The 15,831-nt window shown below is 54.4% G+C and overlaps 1 protein-coding gene across 8 annotated transcripts in view; it reads right to left on the bottom strand.

Moving 5' to 3' along the window:
* The window catches only part of ITPK1 (inositol-tetrakisphosphate 1-kinase), a 179,739-nt gene that overhangs the window by 51,963 nt on the left and 111,945 nt on the right, over positions 1–15,831 (bottom strand). For all 8 annotated transcript variants that reach the window (XR_005363022.1, XR_005363021.1, XR_005363020.1 and 5 more), the window contains one exon: positions 12,997–13,114. Coding sequence is in view for 4 of the 8 variants with exons in the window: in XM_038544133.1 (XP_038400061.1) it covers positions 12,997–13,114 (118 nt within the window). In the remaining 4 variants the exon portion in view is untranslated. The remainder of the gene's footprint in view (positions 1–12,996; positions 13,115–15,831) is intronic.

The following is a 15,831-nucleotide window of genomic DNA, read 5'->3' on the forward strand; positions in this document are numbered from 1 at the left end:
GTTGGGCCCAGGGGAAGCAGTGCCTCATCTTCATGGCCACTTGAAGGCTCTGCGGAGGCATAGCAGGGGGCCGAGTGCCTGGGTTCCAATCCTAGGTCCACTGTCTCAGTCCTGGCCACTTCTCCATGCCTCAGTTTCCACATCTGCCAAGAGGGGATAACACCAGCAGCTACCACACAGAGGACCACTGTGAGGACTGAATGCCCCTGAGGGGAAGGGAAGTGAGAGAAACGGCACTTCCTGAGAGTGGATGGGCCTCATGCAGTCTCCTGGCAAATCTCACAGAGCAGAGGATGAGGCAGGGCTGAGGGAGGCCCAGCAGGAGGGACAGGTGGAGGCCCTGCTGATACATCCCACCTGCCACCCACCTCTGCCCCGGGCTCTGTACAAAACAGGCTTCACTCAGTCTCTCAAACAAGCTCCCAACTCAGGGCTCATGCCCCCATCACTGGTACCCCATTGCCCCTGACAGGACTAGGGGATCACCCTGCTCACCTCAGTACATGTGGGGGCTATCCTAGAGCTAGGAACAAGCAGGCCGGTGATGGCTACGCTCTGTGGAAAGCTGTGCGGGGTTACGACGTGGTTCCTTCTACCAAGAGGTGGACCCTGGCAGGTGCACACAGCCCCATGCCAGAACCACTGTGCACACCTGTAGGTCTCAGCCTGGAGGAATCTTCTAGCAAAGCTATGGGAAGATTACTACTGTCACCACCATGTGCATGGAAGGACACTGAGGCCCTGGGAGGCCAAAAGCCTGTAGGTAGCAGAGCGAGCTCCCACATAGGCAGCCTGGCTCCAAGGCCTCACAACAACCTACGAGGGGAAACCTCCCTCCCCATCTCTCCTCAGTCCCACGAAAGGGCTCTGGGCCCAGAAGGAGTTGGAGAACCTTCTCGTTCCTATCTCAGAGGAGATAAGAGGTGTCAAGCTGGCTGTGCTTCCCCCACACTGTGAAGAAACACTGTAGGCTGCCTGGGTATGTGTGACCTTGAGAAGGTTCCTTCACTGCTCCGTGCCTCAGTTTCCCAGTCTGTAAGATGGGGATAAGCACAACCCTCAGTCCTGTCCATGGAGCTGCTGCCAGCATCAAACGAATCCACACACAGAACACTTATTACAGAAACTGGCACGTAGTAGGTACTGGCGGCAGGTACCCTCCACCGCCCTACTTCCATCGTTATCTGCAGGTCTACCACATTGGCAAGTCTATGATCACCTTAGTGAGCCCAGCACTGCCCTGCATGATCCGACCAGGCCCCTGGGGAGACAGGAAAAAAAAAGATGGCCTGGGGAAGAGCAACATGCTTGCTTTTTCTTGCCCGGAGACGGTACTCTTGACACCGAGCATGAAGGGACATGGCTCCTTCCCGTCCATCTGTCCACTGGGATAGCATAGGACTCTTACAGTAGATCAGCAGCAACTGTCAGGCCACCCCCCCGGAGGGCCCCTACCCCCCCCTCAGCAGAGCGCATGGATCCGAGGCAGCATCCTGCTCAGAATATAAGGTCAGATCAGAGCTATCATCCCCAGCTGGGCCAGAGAACAGCAATGTCAGCTACGGGCTGAAAAAACACAACAGAGACGAAACGTTCACAGGCCTGATGGTGTTCTCGGCCACGGTCAGCACTGTCTGAAGCTGCACAGTGAAGACTCCTGTGGCAGAGTCTTCTCCAAAGGGAGGGGGAGCGGGGGGCCACGGCTCTGACATGGGTCCCTGACTTGACTGTTACTGGAGATGGTGGGTGGAGGGCACATCACAGCAGTGGCTGCAGCCCCTACTGCTCCCTGGAGGCTCTGAGGGGTCTTCTGGTCTTGTTGCAGCTGTCACTGCCCTGCCAGGAGCCTGATCCTCGGGCTACAGGTGAGCTGGCAGGGGTGGGGACAGATGACACTGGAAGATGTGGAATCAGCCTGCAATTGAGGTAGGGGGTGGCTTGTGGGCAGAGACACAAGGGCAAGAAATGCCACAGATCTGACATTTCCTGGTCTGACACTGCCCTGGTCAGCTGGATGGCCGTTTTCTCCCATCAGACTGAGCTAATGACCTGTTTCATCTCCAGAGGGCTGTTTGCACCCGGATGTTCAAAAAGCCCAAGAACAGAGGAGCCAGACACGGGCCCAGCAGTGACACAGACATTCCCGAGCCCTACTCCAGCTGATGAAAATAGCTACTGGTGATGGGGATTAACTCCATGGCAGTCGTTCCCAGTGATTTACAGCCCCTTCCGGACCAAGGCAGATATTCACTGCCCCCACTCAGCTCCAACTCCCAAAAAGCAGCAGCTTTTTTTGTTTTCAAGACATTTCAAAAATAATACCTAAAGTGCTCTCTCTGGCAGTACAAGTTCTAAAAGCAGAACAGAAAATGTTAGCTTGGCCCCCGTACAAAGATGGAAGCTTCTATTGATGAAACTGTCCATATTTTAAACAATGAAACAACTTCCTTAATCCAAAAAGGGCTCTAACCAATCAATAAGAAAGACCAACAACCCAATAGAAAAGTGGGCAAATGACAGGAAGAGATTCACACGCAGAAAAAAGGCAAAGGGCCAATAAGCATATGAAGACATGCTCCATTTGGCCGATGAAGGAAGACATGCAAATTAAGGTAGGTATCATTTCCCTGGCAGATGGGCACAGAGTAGTGAGATTTGCTCAGACTTTTTCAAGAACAATCCAGCAGTACCAGCCCATGTGAGAAATGTTTATAAAAATTTTTGAGAAATTCCACTTCTAGGAATTAATTTTATAGAAATATTCAAGGATCTATGTTTACTACTGTCTAAGAAACAAACAAACAAAAAATTGAACTAGAATGACCTTATGAGCTCAATATAATTGAGTAAACTATGGTTCTTTCAATCACGTGCTAAAATATTATGTTGCCACCAAAAAGAGCCAAGCAGACCTCCCTCACTCTTCTTTTATGGGCCATGGAAAGAAGCCAAAGAAGTGTTCCCCATACACTCAGTGGGGAAAAAAACAAGTTTTATGAGAACACATATGTAATATGATCCTTTTTTTTTTTTTAATATACACACACACACTTTTACATGCATGAGAAAGGTCTAGAAAGATGGATTCCACAGTGCTAAAAGCAGCTGCCTCTGGGAAGTGAGTCACCAACACCCAGGGCCCTGCCTGCCTGTCTGATAGAGGGAATTCAAGGTCAGATCTGTGCACAGTAGGAGGTGAGTAGCACCCAGTCTGGGAATTTTTAAAGTGTGCTGGGTGGAGCAAGCTTCTCACCAGAAGCCCTACGGGGAGGAAGAGGAGAATCTATGAGTGATTAAGTGGAAAAAGTCAAGTACTGTCATATTCCACTGATCCTAAGACATGTGTTTTTTTCATTTTCCATCCTAGAGGTTGAGATGTGTGTCATCATTGATGGTTTATCACAATTTAATTAGCACTTTCCCCCTTATTAGTGGGATATAAACTACCAGTGTGTCTTAACATTAGTGTAAAATTCAGTACACCACCTCCAGAAGCCTCAAGATTCATATTAGTATGTTAAAGGCTCTGAGAAGTCTTGCAGCACAGAACCCTCTCTAACACATCCCCCCTTTTTCCTTATTTCTCATCTTTGCCTTTCTTTTTACTTACAAATGAGCTGAGGCTAGAACTCAGGGAAGTGCCCTCCTATGGACATCTGCAAAAGTCCCAGTTTGAAGAGGGCAGGTTTATTACTTTTTAAAATTCAGTACAGTGACTATTTGGCAAATAACACAGTAGTGATGCATATCATCAAGAACCATCAGAGGATGCTAAAATAGCAGGCAAAAGTATGATGAGAAATAGGACATCTGCAAAGGATCTCCGTATAAGATAACCCTAATTACAAAGAGAAAAATAGAAATGAACAGTGGAGAAACGTGACAGCACTCTGGCCAAATGATCGGTTAACTAGATAGAACCCATATCAATGTCATGGCCTCCTGAGATACAGGGGGTGCAAAGAAGGGAAAAAGCATTACCAGTGCGGTGTTCCTGTCCAAAAGGCTAACGTCAACCTAATGTGGTAACACTGGGAAACATCCCATAAGCCCACACTGATGCAGGGCTGTTCCACAGCATCATGGTCATCAAAGACAAACAGCCTGAGGCCCTGCTCTAGACACGAGGAAGCCACAGAGAAGGACACCCAGAGGAAGGGCAGCAGCGGGAAAGCTGGTGGAACTTAATGAGTAGTACTGCCATTGATGGGAATTCCCTGGTTTGGAGAACTAAATGTATTGTGGTCACAGGAAACGTTAACTCAAGATGCAGCTGTGTGGAGGGTATGAGAGAACTTTGTGTACCAATGTTTCCAACTTTTTTGGCACATCTATTAAGAATAAAAAATTACATGAAAAACTGTACAATGTGAAGTTTAGTATGAAACCATGAGACACTGTGAAAAAATCATTAAGGTTAGGACAAAAGCCCTGCCTGCATGTGCTACACAAGGGGTCACCCCAAACATTCTCATTTGGGGAAATAAACCCAGGCGATGCATTTATAAACAGGGAGCTGGGTGTTCAGGTAGCATGGATGGAGAGGGGACCACTGCCCTGGACGGGTCTGGTCTCATATGGGTCCTGAGGCCCACAATCCAGGAGGCTAGCACAAATCCAGCACCAAACATAAGTGCAGAAACCCGAGACTACTAGGGTCACGAAACACGGGTGTGGTCTGAAACCCACCACGTAGTGTCACCTGGGAGAATTACCATCTGCGGAGTATTTATGCCTTAAATGCACAACCACATTGAATCCTTACAACTACTGATGAAGAAGGTGCTGCTACCATTACCCCTCTTTACAGATAGGAAAACCGAGGCTCAGTAGGTTAAATCACTTGCCTAAATAAATGCAGTCAGGGATGAGGACAGCACCTGAACCCAGGCAGCGTGACCTGTAATGTTTCTGGGAAGATTGTTGCAGAGGTGCAGGTCCCATGAACAGAGCACTTAACTGAGAAGCAGAAAGCATCAAGGAGTGCTGGGTTGGTACTACAGCCTCTCTGGGCCCCTATCATCATCTTCAAAGATATGGAGATGAGCAACTTCAGAAGCACTGAGAGTTCAAGATCTCTTTCAGCTGGAAAGACACTATGTGGGTTTTAAATTCACACTAAAGTGTAAATGACTAGGGCCTGACACTTTCTGATCAATCTCACCAAGTATGTCTTGGGTATCTATCTGCCCTCCTCCTCCCCAGGGAAGAGATGTTGAGATTTCTTACATGGAACCTGGGGGTCTCAAGGTGTGATGAGGGAAGGGGGGGGCAGGGTCCTGGGAGTCTCCAGTCTGAAGGCATTCGTCATCACAACAAGGGGAAAGAAACTCCAGAAAAGGGAGCTACAGTCTCAGAGATATCAGCATCTGGTTCACCAACTGGCCCGGGGCAGCCCTGAATATGCAGGGAAGAAAGGACTGGGCTGGTGGAGCCATCAGGGCCTAGTAGGGTCATTCAGGAGGGGTAGAGTAGTGTGTCTGTGGGTCAGGAGGAGACAGGGCTTCCTAGGAGGGTCTGTGTGCCAGCAGGTGAGCACCAAGCCTTTTATTTGGTGCAGAGCCGCTGAGCTGGATGGAACCAGAGGGAGGCACCTGTGGACCAAGGCTGCTCCTGCCTCACTGCTGTTATCCCGGAAGCTCAGAAGGCTCCATGAGAAGCTGAGTGCACAAACAGGAAAGTTCTTTCCAAGGATGGAACCGAGTCTCCTTAGGGGGCTGCCACCAGTCACCATGACAGCTCACATCACTCCTAGTCTCTCATTGGAGCTCCAGTCCTGTGTCCTGGGCTGTTGCAGAGCAAGTGAGGAATTTGGCAGAGGGCTGCCAAAAATAGAGGGTCAGTGCCAGCCTGGAGGTGGCAGTCCATTGGGCATGCCATGGCAGCGTGAAGGCAAGGTGGGAGTCGGGTGCTGGCCTGTGGTCATTCAGCAGAACATCCCAGCTTTGGGACGCTAGCTTTCAGCATAACTCTAGAAAATGGGAAACGAGGGGATCGCTGCACGCTCCCCTGGAGGGAGTCACTGCACTTCCATCTCTCTTACCTGGCAGGACTGGCCTGTGGGCCTCAGCACTAGGAGGCCTGGGCCCTGAGAGCTTTAAGGCAAAAGCTGAGTCTGCTTCCCCAGGAAGAGGGCCACTGCCCTCTGGGCACAGCACTCCGCCTTCTGGAAGGCAGGAGTGTGTCAGGAGAGCAGTTGCTGAAGAACAGGGCCGGGGGGCGGGGGGGGTCCTGCTCATTCCCTAAGGTACCTCTCACCTCCCCATGCCAGGTAGGCCAAGGAGGGCAGACGACAAGGAAACAGCACTCTGGTGGGAAGAGAAAGAGCAGACCTAGGCCTGCGGGGGGAGGGGTGGCGGCAGTGAGCAGATGTGAGCCTGTGGGTGTCCTCCTATGCCCTGGGCTCCTCAGTCTGCACTGTGAGTTGGGCCAGCAGGGCTGAACACTCTCAGGATGCGTGGGTCCCCAGGGGCGACAGAGCCTCCTCTCACAAGGGGACCTCTGAGGCTGAGGATGAGTGGGCAGGCAGGTGGGTGGGGAAGGGACACATGCTGAGTTCCCGCAGGGCAGGACTCTGCATAGTGGCAGAGGTGAGCCCTGGCCCCAGGCCTGGGTAGCAGGTTGTGGCCTCTGATGGGGAGCCAGGGACAGGAGCAGATCCCACCCAGGGTCAGCAGAGGGCACAGTGAGCACTCAACTCACTGAGGGCACGGAGATGGGTGGGGTTCAGAGAATTTGCTGTGAAATGTGCCTGGTGGAGAAAGGAAGCTGAGTTTGGGAGTCAGCACGGGGCTTGGCGTGAAGACCTGGTAGCTCTGAAACCCTCGCCTCACTTGAGTTCCACTTTGAAATGGAGGAACAGCTCAGCTGTGTAGGAGGATTTGCAGCGAGGAGAGGAGCAGCTGCCCACCCAGGGCCTGGTCCTGAGGGTCATCCCCACCACTCTGCAGGGAAGGAGACCTACTTCTTCTTGGCAGGTAACGAAAGGGAGGATCCCCAAGACATAGCTGGGGTTCAGGCCCAGATGCCACCTGAAGCTGGGAAAATGCCTACCTCAGCCTGGCCCACAGCTGGGGCTCAACCCATCATCCTGCTCTATAGACCACCCCCCCCCCCCCGCCATCTGAACACGGGGTCTCTAGCTGGGTCGCTGGAAACATGGACAGTGTTTCCCCTACAGACCCCCAAAGTCAAAGAGAAAACCAGGAGCCAAGCGCCAACCCAGAGCCCCCATGCTCACCCCAGCTTTAGAGGTTGTTTGTGCCACTTGCATGGCCACCTGCTCTGGGAGTTGGTCTGGGCCTGGCCCTGTCCCCTTGGCCTCAGCACTGCAGATTGTGCTGGCTGACCCTCGAAGGAGACACAGCAGGCACCGTCAGGCCTCTTTTGAAGCCCCCCTCGATAGGTGTTGAAGCATTTTCTTGGTGGGCTGATCCAAAACTTCAGCCCCTTGCACAATATCAGGCCAGAAGCTGGCTGACTTGGGAGTGACAGTTCTTGGGGTGCATTCATTCCTGTCCTCCTGGTCCTTCATGTCCTCCACCACCCACAGCTTTTGCCATATGCCTCCCACTTAGAACCTGGGCACCCAGTAGGACCAAAAGGGAACTGACCACATGTGACACCTGATTCGGGGCCACACTCGCTGCAATGAATAGGGCCAGACCTGCCGTACACCGCCTCTCATGGAGCTGATGGCAGCCCCGTTATGGGGCACAGAGGAGCAAATGATTCTGAGAGGGCTGGTGACCACCCAAGACGAACAAGGGGAGCTGAGCGCGGAGCCCAGGTCTATTGGTGCCAAGGCCTGTTCTTTTCCACGACCATGTGTGGCGCTGCTCTCAAACGGAACAGACAAGGTTCCTATTTCCTTGGAAACTCTAGGAGCAGAGAGTCCATGACAGGAGCAGCAGAGCTGCTCATTCTCTGTGGAGTGGACCCCAGGGCCTTTCTGTGGTCAGTGTCCTCTTCTGAACACCAGAGGGCACCCACAGGTGCCAGCAGCTGGCAGTGCCCACACACCTGCCCCCAGGCAGCAGAGTCCCGCTGCTCCACATCCATGCAGGCTCCAACCTCACTCAGCCCCTGCAGGGCGGGGCGGCAGGACACCCAGGACTCCAGGAACCATCAGCTAAATTCAAATCCCAGCTCTACCCCTGAAGTAGCAGTGCGGCCGGAGTGGATGAGCTTATGCACTTCAGTGTTCTACCTTTCTCGTGGGGTCACGGTGAGGAGTAAATCAGCTCAGACATGTACAGTGCTTCCAACAGTGCCTGGCAGGAGCAATGGCTCCCCGGCACCCAACAAGTGCCGACAAAGTGCGCTCAGACTGGAAAGTGACCCACTGAGGCCACACAATGCAGGGGACACAGGCAGGCAGATCTGAGGCCCGAGCCTTGACACCAAGCCCTCTTTCTGGCCTCTCCTCCCCTACCCACAGGCCTTTGCCAGGCACCAAAGGTGGACAGCCGCCCCCCAGCTCTGCCCCCGCCGCCCCCCCACACCATAGTCCTAGCCTAACTGAGGCTCTGTGGGAAATCACTCCTCCAGGCCCTGAGGAATGTTCCTTTCTCTTCACTTGCTACCTAGGTTACTCCATTCTCAGTCCAGCTTCCCAACATCCTCCCAGATGAGCCCTCATTACACCCCCATAAAACCCTAGGCAGAAACACTTCAATCCGTGGTGTGGACCTCCCTCCCCAGGGAGGCCTGACATGCCGATGGCCATCTGTCACCTCCACAGCATATGTCACCCATCACCCACCGCTGCATCAGCACTGAAAGGTCTCTGGAGTCCTCTGTCCTGTGGCCTGATGCCCTCCATTAGCTACCATCCACCCCTACCCCCCAGGGCCAAGACGACCAGCCTGTGTCATCCAACCACAGCACAACTTTTTCTCATGATGCTTTGGCCAGTTCAGGAGCCGGCCAGAGCCTCACCCAGAATCGCTCGGCCTAGAGTGGCAGAGCCAAGCCTTGGTCTTGGGGCTTCCACCTCAAAATCTTGGTCTATGGCAAAGCAGGTGGCAGGGAGAGACAAGGCCTGCTCGGTAATCATGACTTGTTGACCTGGCCTCCCTCCCCCTCCCCCATGCCTGTGCCAGGCAATGTTCTACTTCTGGGAGGTTCCTGTACTGGGTTTGAACTGGATCCAGGTTCAGTGCCATCTGTGTCTCTGCCTAAGGGGTGTGGGTGCGGCCTCGCTCAGAAACAGTTATCTGTTACAGAACCCTGTGGCCCAAATGCTCTTGGGTGGGTCACTCTGCAAACCTAGTGACTTCTGGATGCTTTGAGCTGCTAAGGTCACAAGCTGAGGCCACACCCCCCGGCCAGCTGGAGGAGGAATAGTCATTCCAAGAGTCATTCACCCATGAATTCTCCAGGTAGCAACCCACTTCTCAGGTAAGGTGGCAGACAATTAGTTGTCTCCTGAAACTCCTTCTCCCCTTTCTTCCAGCTCCCAATTTTAGCTGGGCATACGGCTGCCCAGAATAGAGCCCACACTCCCCAACTCCCTTGCAGCTCAAAATGGGACTCAGTCCCAGCCGATGATGTGTGGAAAGAGCATTATGTTGTGGCTTCCAGAACTTTTCCTTAAAAGATAACTAGGGCTGCCTCCCCCTGCTTCCTTTTCCTCGGCTCCTCCCATCCCTTACCCTAGACCCTTGGATGTGATGGCTGGAGTTTTAGCGGCACCATTGTAGACCAGGAGTCCCACATCACAGAATGACCAGCTGGTAAGAAGTCTGGGTCCTTTCTCTGGGCTTTTCCATGACAGAGAAATGAAGTTCTATCTCATTTAAGCCACTGTTATTTCAGGTCTGTTGCTACAGAAACTTTAGTACTAACTACATAAGCACATTTGAGACCAAAAGGTCTGAGGCAGAGAAAGGTTCCCGTCTCCCCTCCAAGCTCTGAACTGGAAGAGGATGAGCTCTGGGAACACAGAACCAAGATATCACCAAGGTAATCGGACGAGGAGTTGGGGGCTCCAGGCAGCAGGCAGTAGGCTTCACCTGTCTCCACAGCTGATGCTCTGCACGGAGACAGAGCATGAACCTCCTGCTCCAAGTGCTCTGCCGCTGCTCCTGGGAGACTGCCACCCCTACTGCAGGGAGCCCTGGGCACCTCCCCAAAGCAGCCTCCCCTGGCCTGTCTGCAGCCACCCAGGATCTCTGAAGCAGGCAGAGCCACCTTGGCATGAAGGACAGTGACACCCTGAGCAGCAGTGTCACTTGCATTGTTCTAATTGTCTGGGGAACTTACAGGGTAATTATGGCCATTTACAGTACACTTAACAGGGCTGCCTCCAGGAATAGCAGGAGTGGGGCGGAGGAGTGCCGGGATGTGCCTCCCAGAGAAGGTTCTCTGCATCTGCAGGGAGGAGGAGCCCGGGCTCTGGGAGGATGGAAGATGGGAGCCAGCAGTGCTTCTATAAGAACAGCTGTGGGGGTGGGGGTGGGAACAGGAAAAGGTTCCAGGAAATCCCAGCTTCTGCCCACCCTCCTGGAAGAATACCAGCCCAGCTTGGTATGCACGATAAGGAAAATCCAGGGCGCAGTGGTCACGGCCCACCCACAGAACAATTCCTGCTGGCTTAGGACCAAGCCGGCTATTAGGGTTCGGTCACACGTTCCTGCTGGGCATGGAGGGGGCTTCCCCATCCCCCAACCTCCAACCCCCACCCTGCAGGCAGCTCCGGAGCTGATGACACCTGAGTCTGAGGTTTCCTGGACCCAGTAGTGTGGGGGCTGATTCCCTCCCCTCTGGGGGTCGGTCACCAGTCCCTTACACACGTGGCTCAGTGTGGGTAACTCTTACAATAGGATATAGGTAACGGCCATCAGAACCTGTCTCCAGGCCACGTCTGCACTGATCTAAGACGCATGCTTACGTCCTCATTCGCTTGCTCACACACCTTCAGTAGGTGCCCATGAACGAAGCCCCCAACTGCTTAAGACATTCCAAGTCCCCCACACTGACCCAGTGACCTACAAGTCATGCACAGGCACTCCACACCGCGGCTGTGTGCCACTCTGCTTATACCACTGCCCTGTCTGGGAGGTCTAGGCTGTCACCCTCAGTCTCATCCACCAGGGACAGGCCTGTTTCCTGTGCATGGTGCAATCTGACCAATCACCAGTCCGCTGCTCCCTGACTGCACACCCACACTCCAGGCCCAGGCTCACCCTCGACCCCAGCCTTGAAAACCGAGAGAGACTCCAAGATCCAATGCAGCTGCTTCAGCCCCCTCCATCATAATGAGAGCTGTGCCAGCAGTTGCCATTTCCGGGTGACACCATGAGCCAGGACCCACGCTAAGTGCTCATTAGATGTCATTGCAGTTATGTCAATCCCAGACCCTGTAGATAAACTACTTATTATCAACATCAGGATCAGATTCACCTCCTGTCCCTTCACACACCGTTGGTGTCCAATGCATGCAATACCTGGGAACAGGCAGATTTCCTTGCCAGAACCAAAGTTTACCTGGAACATCCCTACAGATCGTCCTTCTCATCTGAGGGTTCTAGTTGGACCCAGGGAAAGGCGGCAAAGGGAAGGGAAGCTGACCTCATTCATCGCTGACCATTCCAGGCCCAAGGGCAAAAGGATGCTGGCATATTGAAAAGGCCTGCCGTTTGGGGGCCACCCAGGAAGCCCACGCTTTAGGCCACCTGCTGAATGCCAGGCACCCAGTGAAACAGGCCTTGAGACCCCCTCCAGGACAGCCAGGTCCAACATCCAGCTCTTCCACAGGGCATGTTCCTTAGAGAAACAAAGACTCACCAACTTTCCTGGCCAAGGTCCCTGACAGCATCCATGCCAGGTGCTTGCTAGATCTAGGGCCCTCTAGCCGTGGACATGGAAGTTAAGCTGAGGGGCTAGGAGCTGGCAGCCTGAGTTGGAGAGACCTGGCCAGATGCTGGCTCTGCTACACACAAGCTGTGTGGTATTGGCCCATCTGCTAACTGCTCATTCTCCACCACTGTCTGCAGAACATGGAGGATAACCGTGCCCACCTCTATGAGCACCAGAAGAGAGAAAGTAAGGAGAAAACTTAACCTACACGCAGGTTTGCTGCCGGTCTGGCAAGCCAAACTTTTCCCACTGGTCCCACCATCACATGAAACAACGTCAGGCCAAGTCACCAGCCAAGTCAGGATTCAGGGCAACCCAGGTAAGCCACACTCATGGTGCGGGCGGCAGGTGTGGGGTGCGCCTCTCCTGCCCCAAAGATGGATCCTCACACAGCCCTGGGACACGAGCAAAGCACTTTTCCTTAGAATTAAACAAGAACTCTCAGCAAGGAACGCTTGGACCAGGCAAAGAGAACTAGGTTACTGTTCACATGAATCTTTCCCCAAAAGCCCTTCTCACATAAACAAACACCTTGGGAAGGCAGTCCCAGTCCTCTGGAGTGGGACTCCCAGACCAGGGAGGTGGGGAGAACGAGTCCTCAGAGACAAGAAGACGTAGCTGGCAGGAAAACCTCCCACAGCTAAGCAGGAGGCTCTGGCCCTGGAGGACAGAGCGTACCCCATGAGGTCCAGCCGCCACATTACACATCTCCATGTGTTTGATTAAAGGCCCTTCAATTTGTGTTTGTCTCCTGTGCCCAGTTACATAACTCTCCTTGGCTGCCCGCTGCTCAAGTTACTCTACACACACGCCTGCTCTCTAACCACTGGGTTATCAGGACACTTCATCACCACTCTGTGGGTTCACGACAACAAAACAAACCGTCTTAAAGTGGTTGCAGCCACCTCTCTCCCAAAGAGCACCCTAGGGCTTTTATTTCCTAACCGCTGGTTAGAGAAGGAGAGAAAAAGGGCCTCCCCAAAACGTGCACCCCACAAGGAATTCAAGTGCTTCCTGTCCCAAAGGGCTTAAACAGATCAGGCACCCTATCTCCCTCCGACGCGATGTGACTGTCGAGGTGTGGAGGGTCGAGGTGTGCCACCGCCACAGGTGCCGAGCCACGTGCGTCCGTACCTTTCATGTAGGCCTCGATCTTCCGGATGAGCTCATAGGACTTGGAGCGGTCCAGCAGGGTCCTGATGGCAGGCAGGGGGTCCAGGACAATGGTCTCAGGGTGCGCATCGATGTATTCCTGAAAGGAAAACACACCTTTTCTGGTTGGAGGTGGGAGGTGGGAAGCTGAGGCGGAAGCCAGGCTCCCGCGGGATTCCATCCCTCCCTCCCCCGTCCCCCTTCTCCCCGCCTCCCTCAGCAGCCCCTACCTCTGCCCGGGCTTCACCCGCGCTGGGGCGGCTGCCTCCACGCTCCGGCCGCGGCGGGATCACGTGGTGCCGGCCAGACCAATCAGCACCTTCCACCCTGGCCGCGGGCTCGGGCACGTGACCGAGTCGGTCCTATCAGACGCAGGCCCCGAGCGCTTGCTAGGAATGCTGGGACAAGGCCGGTCCCCCCACACCGAGGCGCCCGCCCGCCCGCGCCCGGGGAGCGGCCCCTGGGCTCTGAGGCGGGGGGGACCTGCAGAGGCCGAAACGGCGGGTCGGCTGGCGGCTGGCGGCTGGCGGCTGGCGGGGCGCGCAGGCTGCTTCTGCTCAGCTCGTCTGGGCCCACAAAGGCCCCCCTGAATCCAGCCCGCTGCCCACGTGGATCACACCCCGCACGGAAAAGGCGCTGGGGCCGGGCGGCGACGGCGACGGGAGGGCGACGGGAGGGCGGCTGTGGAAGGGCGGCGAGAGACCCGCCCGCGGCAGCCCGGGCCCCGGTGTGTCCGCCGCCGGGAGAGGACAGCCAGGACAGACGGCTCCGGGGCAGCCTGCGGCCCCGCGAGGGGACCCCCGGCCCCCGACCCGCGACGGGAAGCCACGCCAGGGCGCGCGGCGGTGAGGAGCTGCCGTCTCCGAGAATCCGGCGCTGCGCCTCGCCAGCCCCGTGGCCCCCAGCTCGGCCCGGGACGTGGGAAGTGGGGCCGGCCCCAGGCCCAGGGCCCTGCGAGTCTGCGGCCTGAAGGTGGGATGCGGCAGCCCCGGGGGCTGGGGCGGGGGCGTGGTCAGGAGGAGCCGCAGCTGTCCTCAATGGGTCGCCTCGTCCTAAGCCCTGGGGCTTGTAAGTGCGACCTTATTCGGAAACAGTGTCTTTACAGATGGAATCAAAGGAAACTGAGGCCGCACGGGATTGGGATGGACCCTGGTGCACTGGCTGGTGTCTAAGATGGGGACCACGGACACAGACCCCGCGAGGCCCTCTGAGGACAGACAGGACCCAGGCCGTGCCTGCCCAGGATCCCCAGGCGGCCCCCAGGACGGCAGGAGAGCGGGCGCCTCTAGCAGGAAGCAGCCCCAGACACCTTGACTTCACAGGTCTACTCCCTTAACGTGACGGAGAAAAGAACTCCCTGTTGTGTGAAGCCACCGAGGGTGTGGTGCACCGTGTCCAGGCCACCCCAGGGAAGGAATAAACCAGCTTAATGCATCCTCCTGCCCCCATCTACAAGACCAGTCTGCGGGGTCGGCAAAGGCCAAGGAAAAAGCCACAATGCTGCTTTTCAAGTCAGCCTTATCAACAAAAAAGAAAGCGCCATTTGAAATTACTTTTTTTTTTTTTTTCAGTGAACCTATTTTGGTTCCTAGTAATCATTTTTAAGAGCTCTCAACACAAAGCCAGAGATTTATATCTACTTCTCTCCTGAAATTTGCTCCCATCCCCCCCGCCCTTGTGTTTCATACCAGAGTATCTGGTTATGGGCTCATTTGTGTGTTTTTTTTTTTTTTTGAATGTTTTAAAAGACACTTCTCTGTTCCTAAGGGGGTGGCCAGAACATGCCAGTGGGGAGCCCTTCTTCCCATCCCCACACCTATGAACTCTCTGGGGCCCACACGCTCTCCGCCCCTCTCCCTGCACACCCATCCTATAGACATAAACACAAAAGAGAAGTCACCTTCCTCCTCCTCCCAAGATAGGTCAACAAGTCAGCTCAGTGACTGGCCCTCTTCCCTATTTATACAGAACAAGCCTGGCAGCCGATGCACATGAGCCCACAGTGGCCACCCACAGAGGCTATGAAAAGCTGAGAAGTATCCTCAAGAAAAGATTATTACAAGCTGCATTCAGGCCACAGTTCCTGTCCAGTTCTGCTCTCCTACAGCCCCAGCCTCACATAAGTGCCTAAGTGCCTGCATCTCTCCAAGGCTGGCTCCCCATAAGCAACTATCCCTGTCAGCATCATTTCTTTGAACCAGGTCTACACTGTCATAAGAGTGTATCATTCACGGGACACCAAGATTCCCGCATACGTACAAAATGTCACTGTCTTCATGTTAGAAGATCATTCACATAACAAACTGCACATCACCCACAGTGCTTAGGACATTGTGCAGAGTATTAAAGACACATGGGCTTTGCCCTACTTCGCCCAGGATCTGTAATCCTGGCCAACAAATTCATATTGTGGGTTATGACCTGAAGGCACTGAACTGTCCCCACACACCCTCTCCTCCTCCCCTACCCCAACACACTAGGAAGCAGCCTGGTGCAGAGAGAAGAGTAAGGGCCCAGGACTCAAACCCAGGCTCTCACTGTTACCACCTCCCAGGGTCACCCTGGGCAGGCCACCTGGCTTCTCTGGGTCTCAGTTCCCTCGTCTGTGACTTAAAAGCCTAAATTGGAAAAACAGAGGACTAGCGTGTATGGAGGCAGACTTTGGGGCCACACATGGGAGCTGTTTTAGAACTGGATGGAGAGCCACCTGCTAGAGGCATTACAGTTAATGGCACACACACATGCTTGCTGCTTGCCTAAAAAGAGGAGGCAGTATCAAAGATGCTGGCTTCAATGGGCTGGCCCAGTTCTCCCCCA

This window comes from Canis lupus, chromosome 8, assembly GCF_011100685.1.
Source record: "Canis lupus familiaris isolate Mischka breed German Shepherd chromosome 8, alternate assembly UU_Cfam_GSD_1.0, whole genome shotgun sequence".
NCBI lineage: Eukaryota > Metazoa > Chordata > Mammalia > Carnivora > Canidae > Canis > Canis lupus.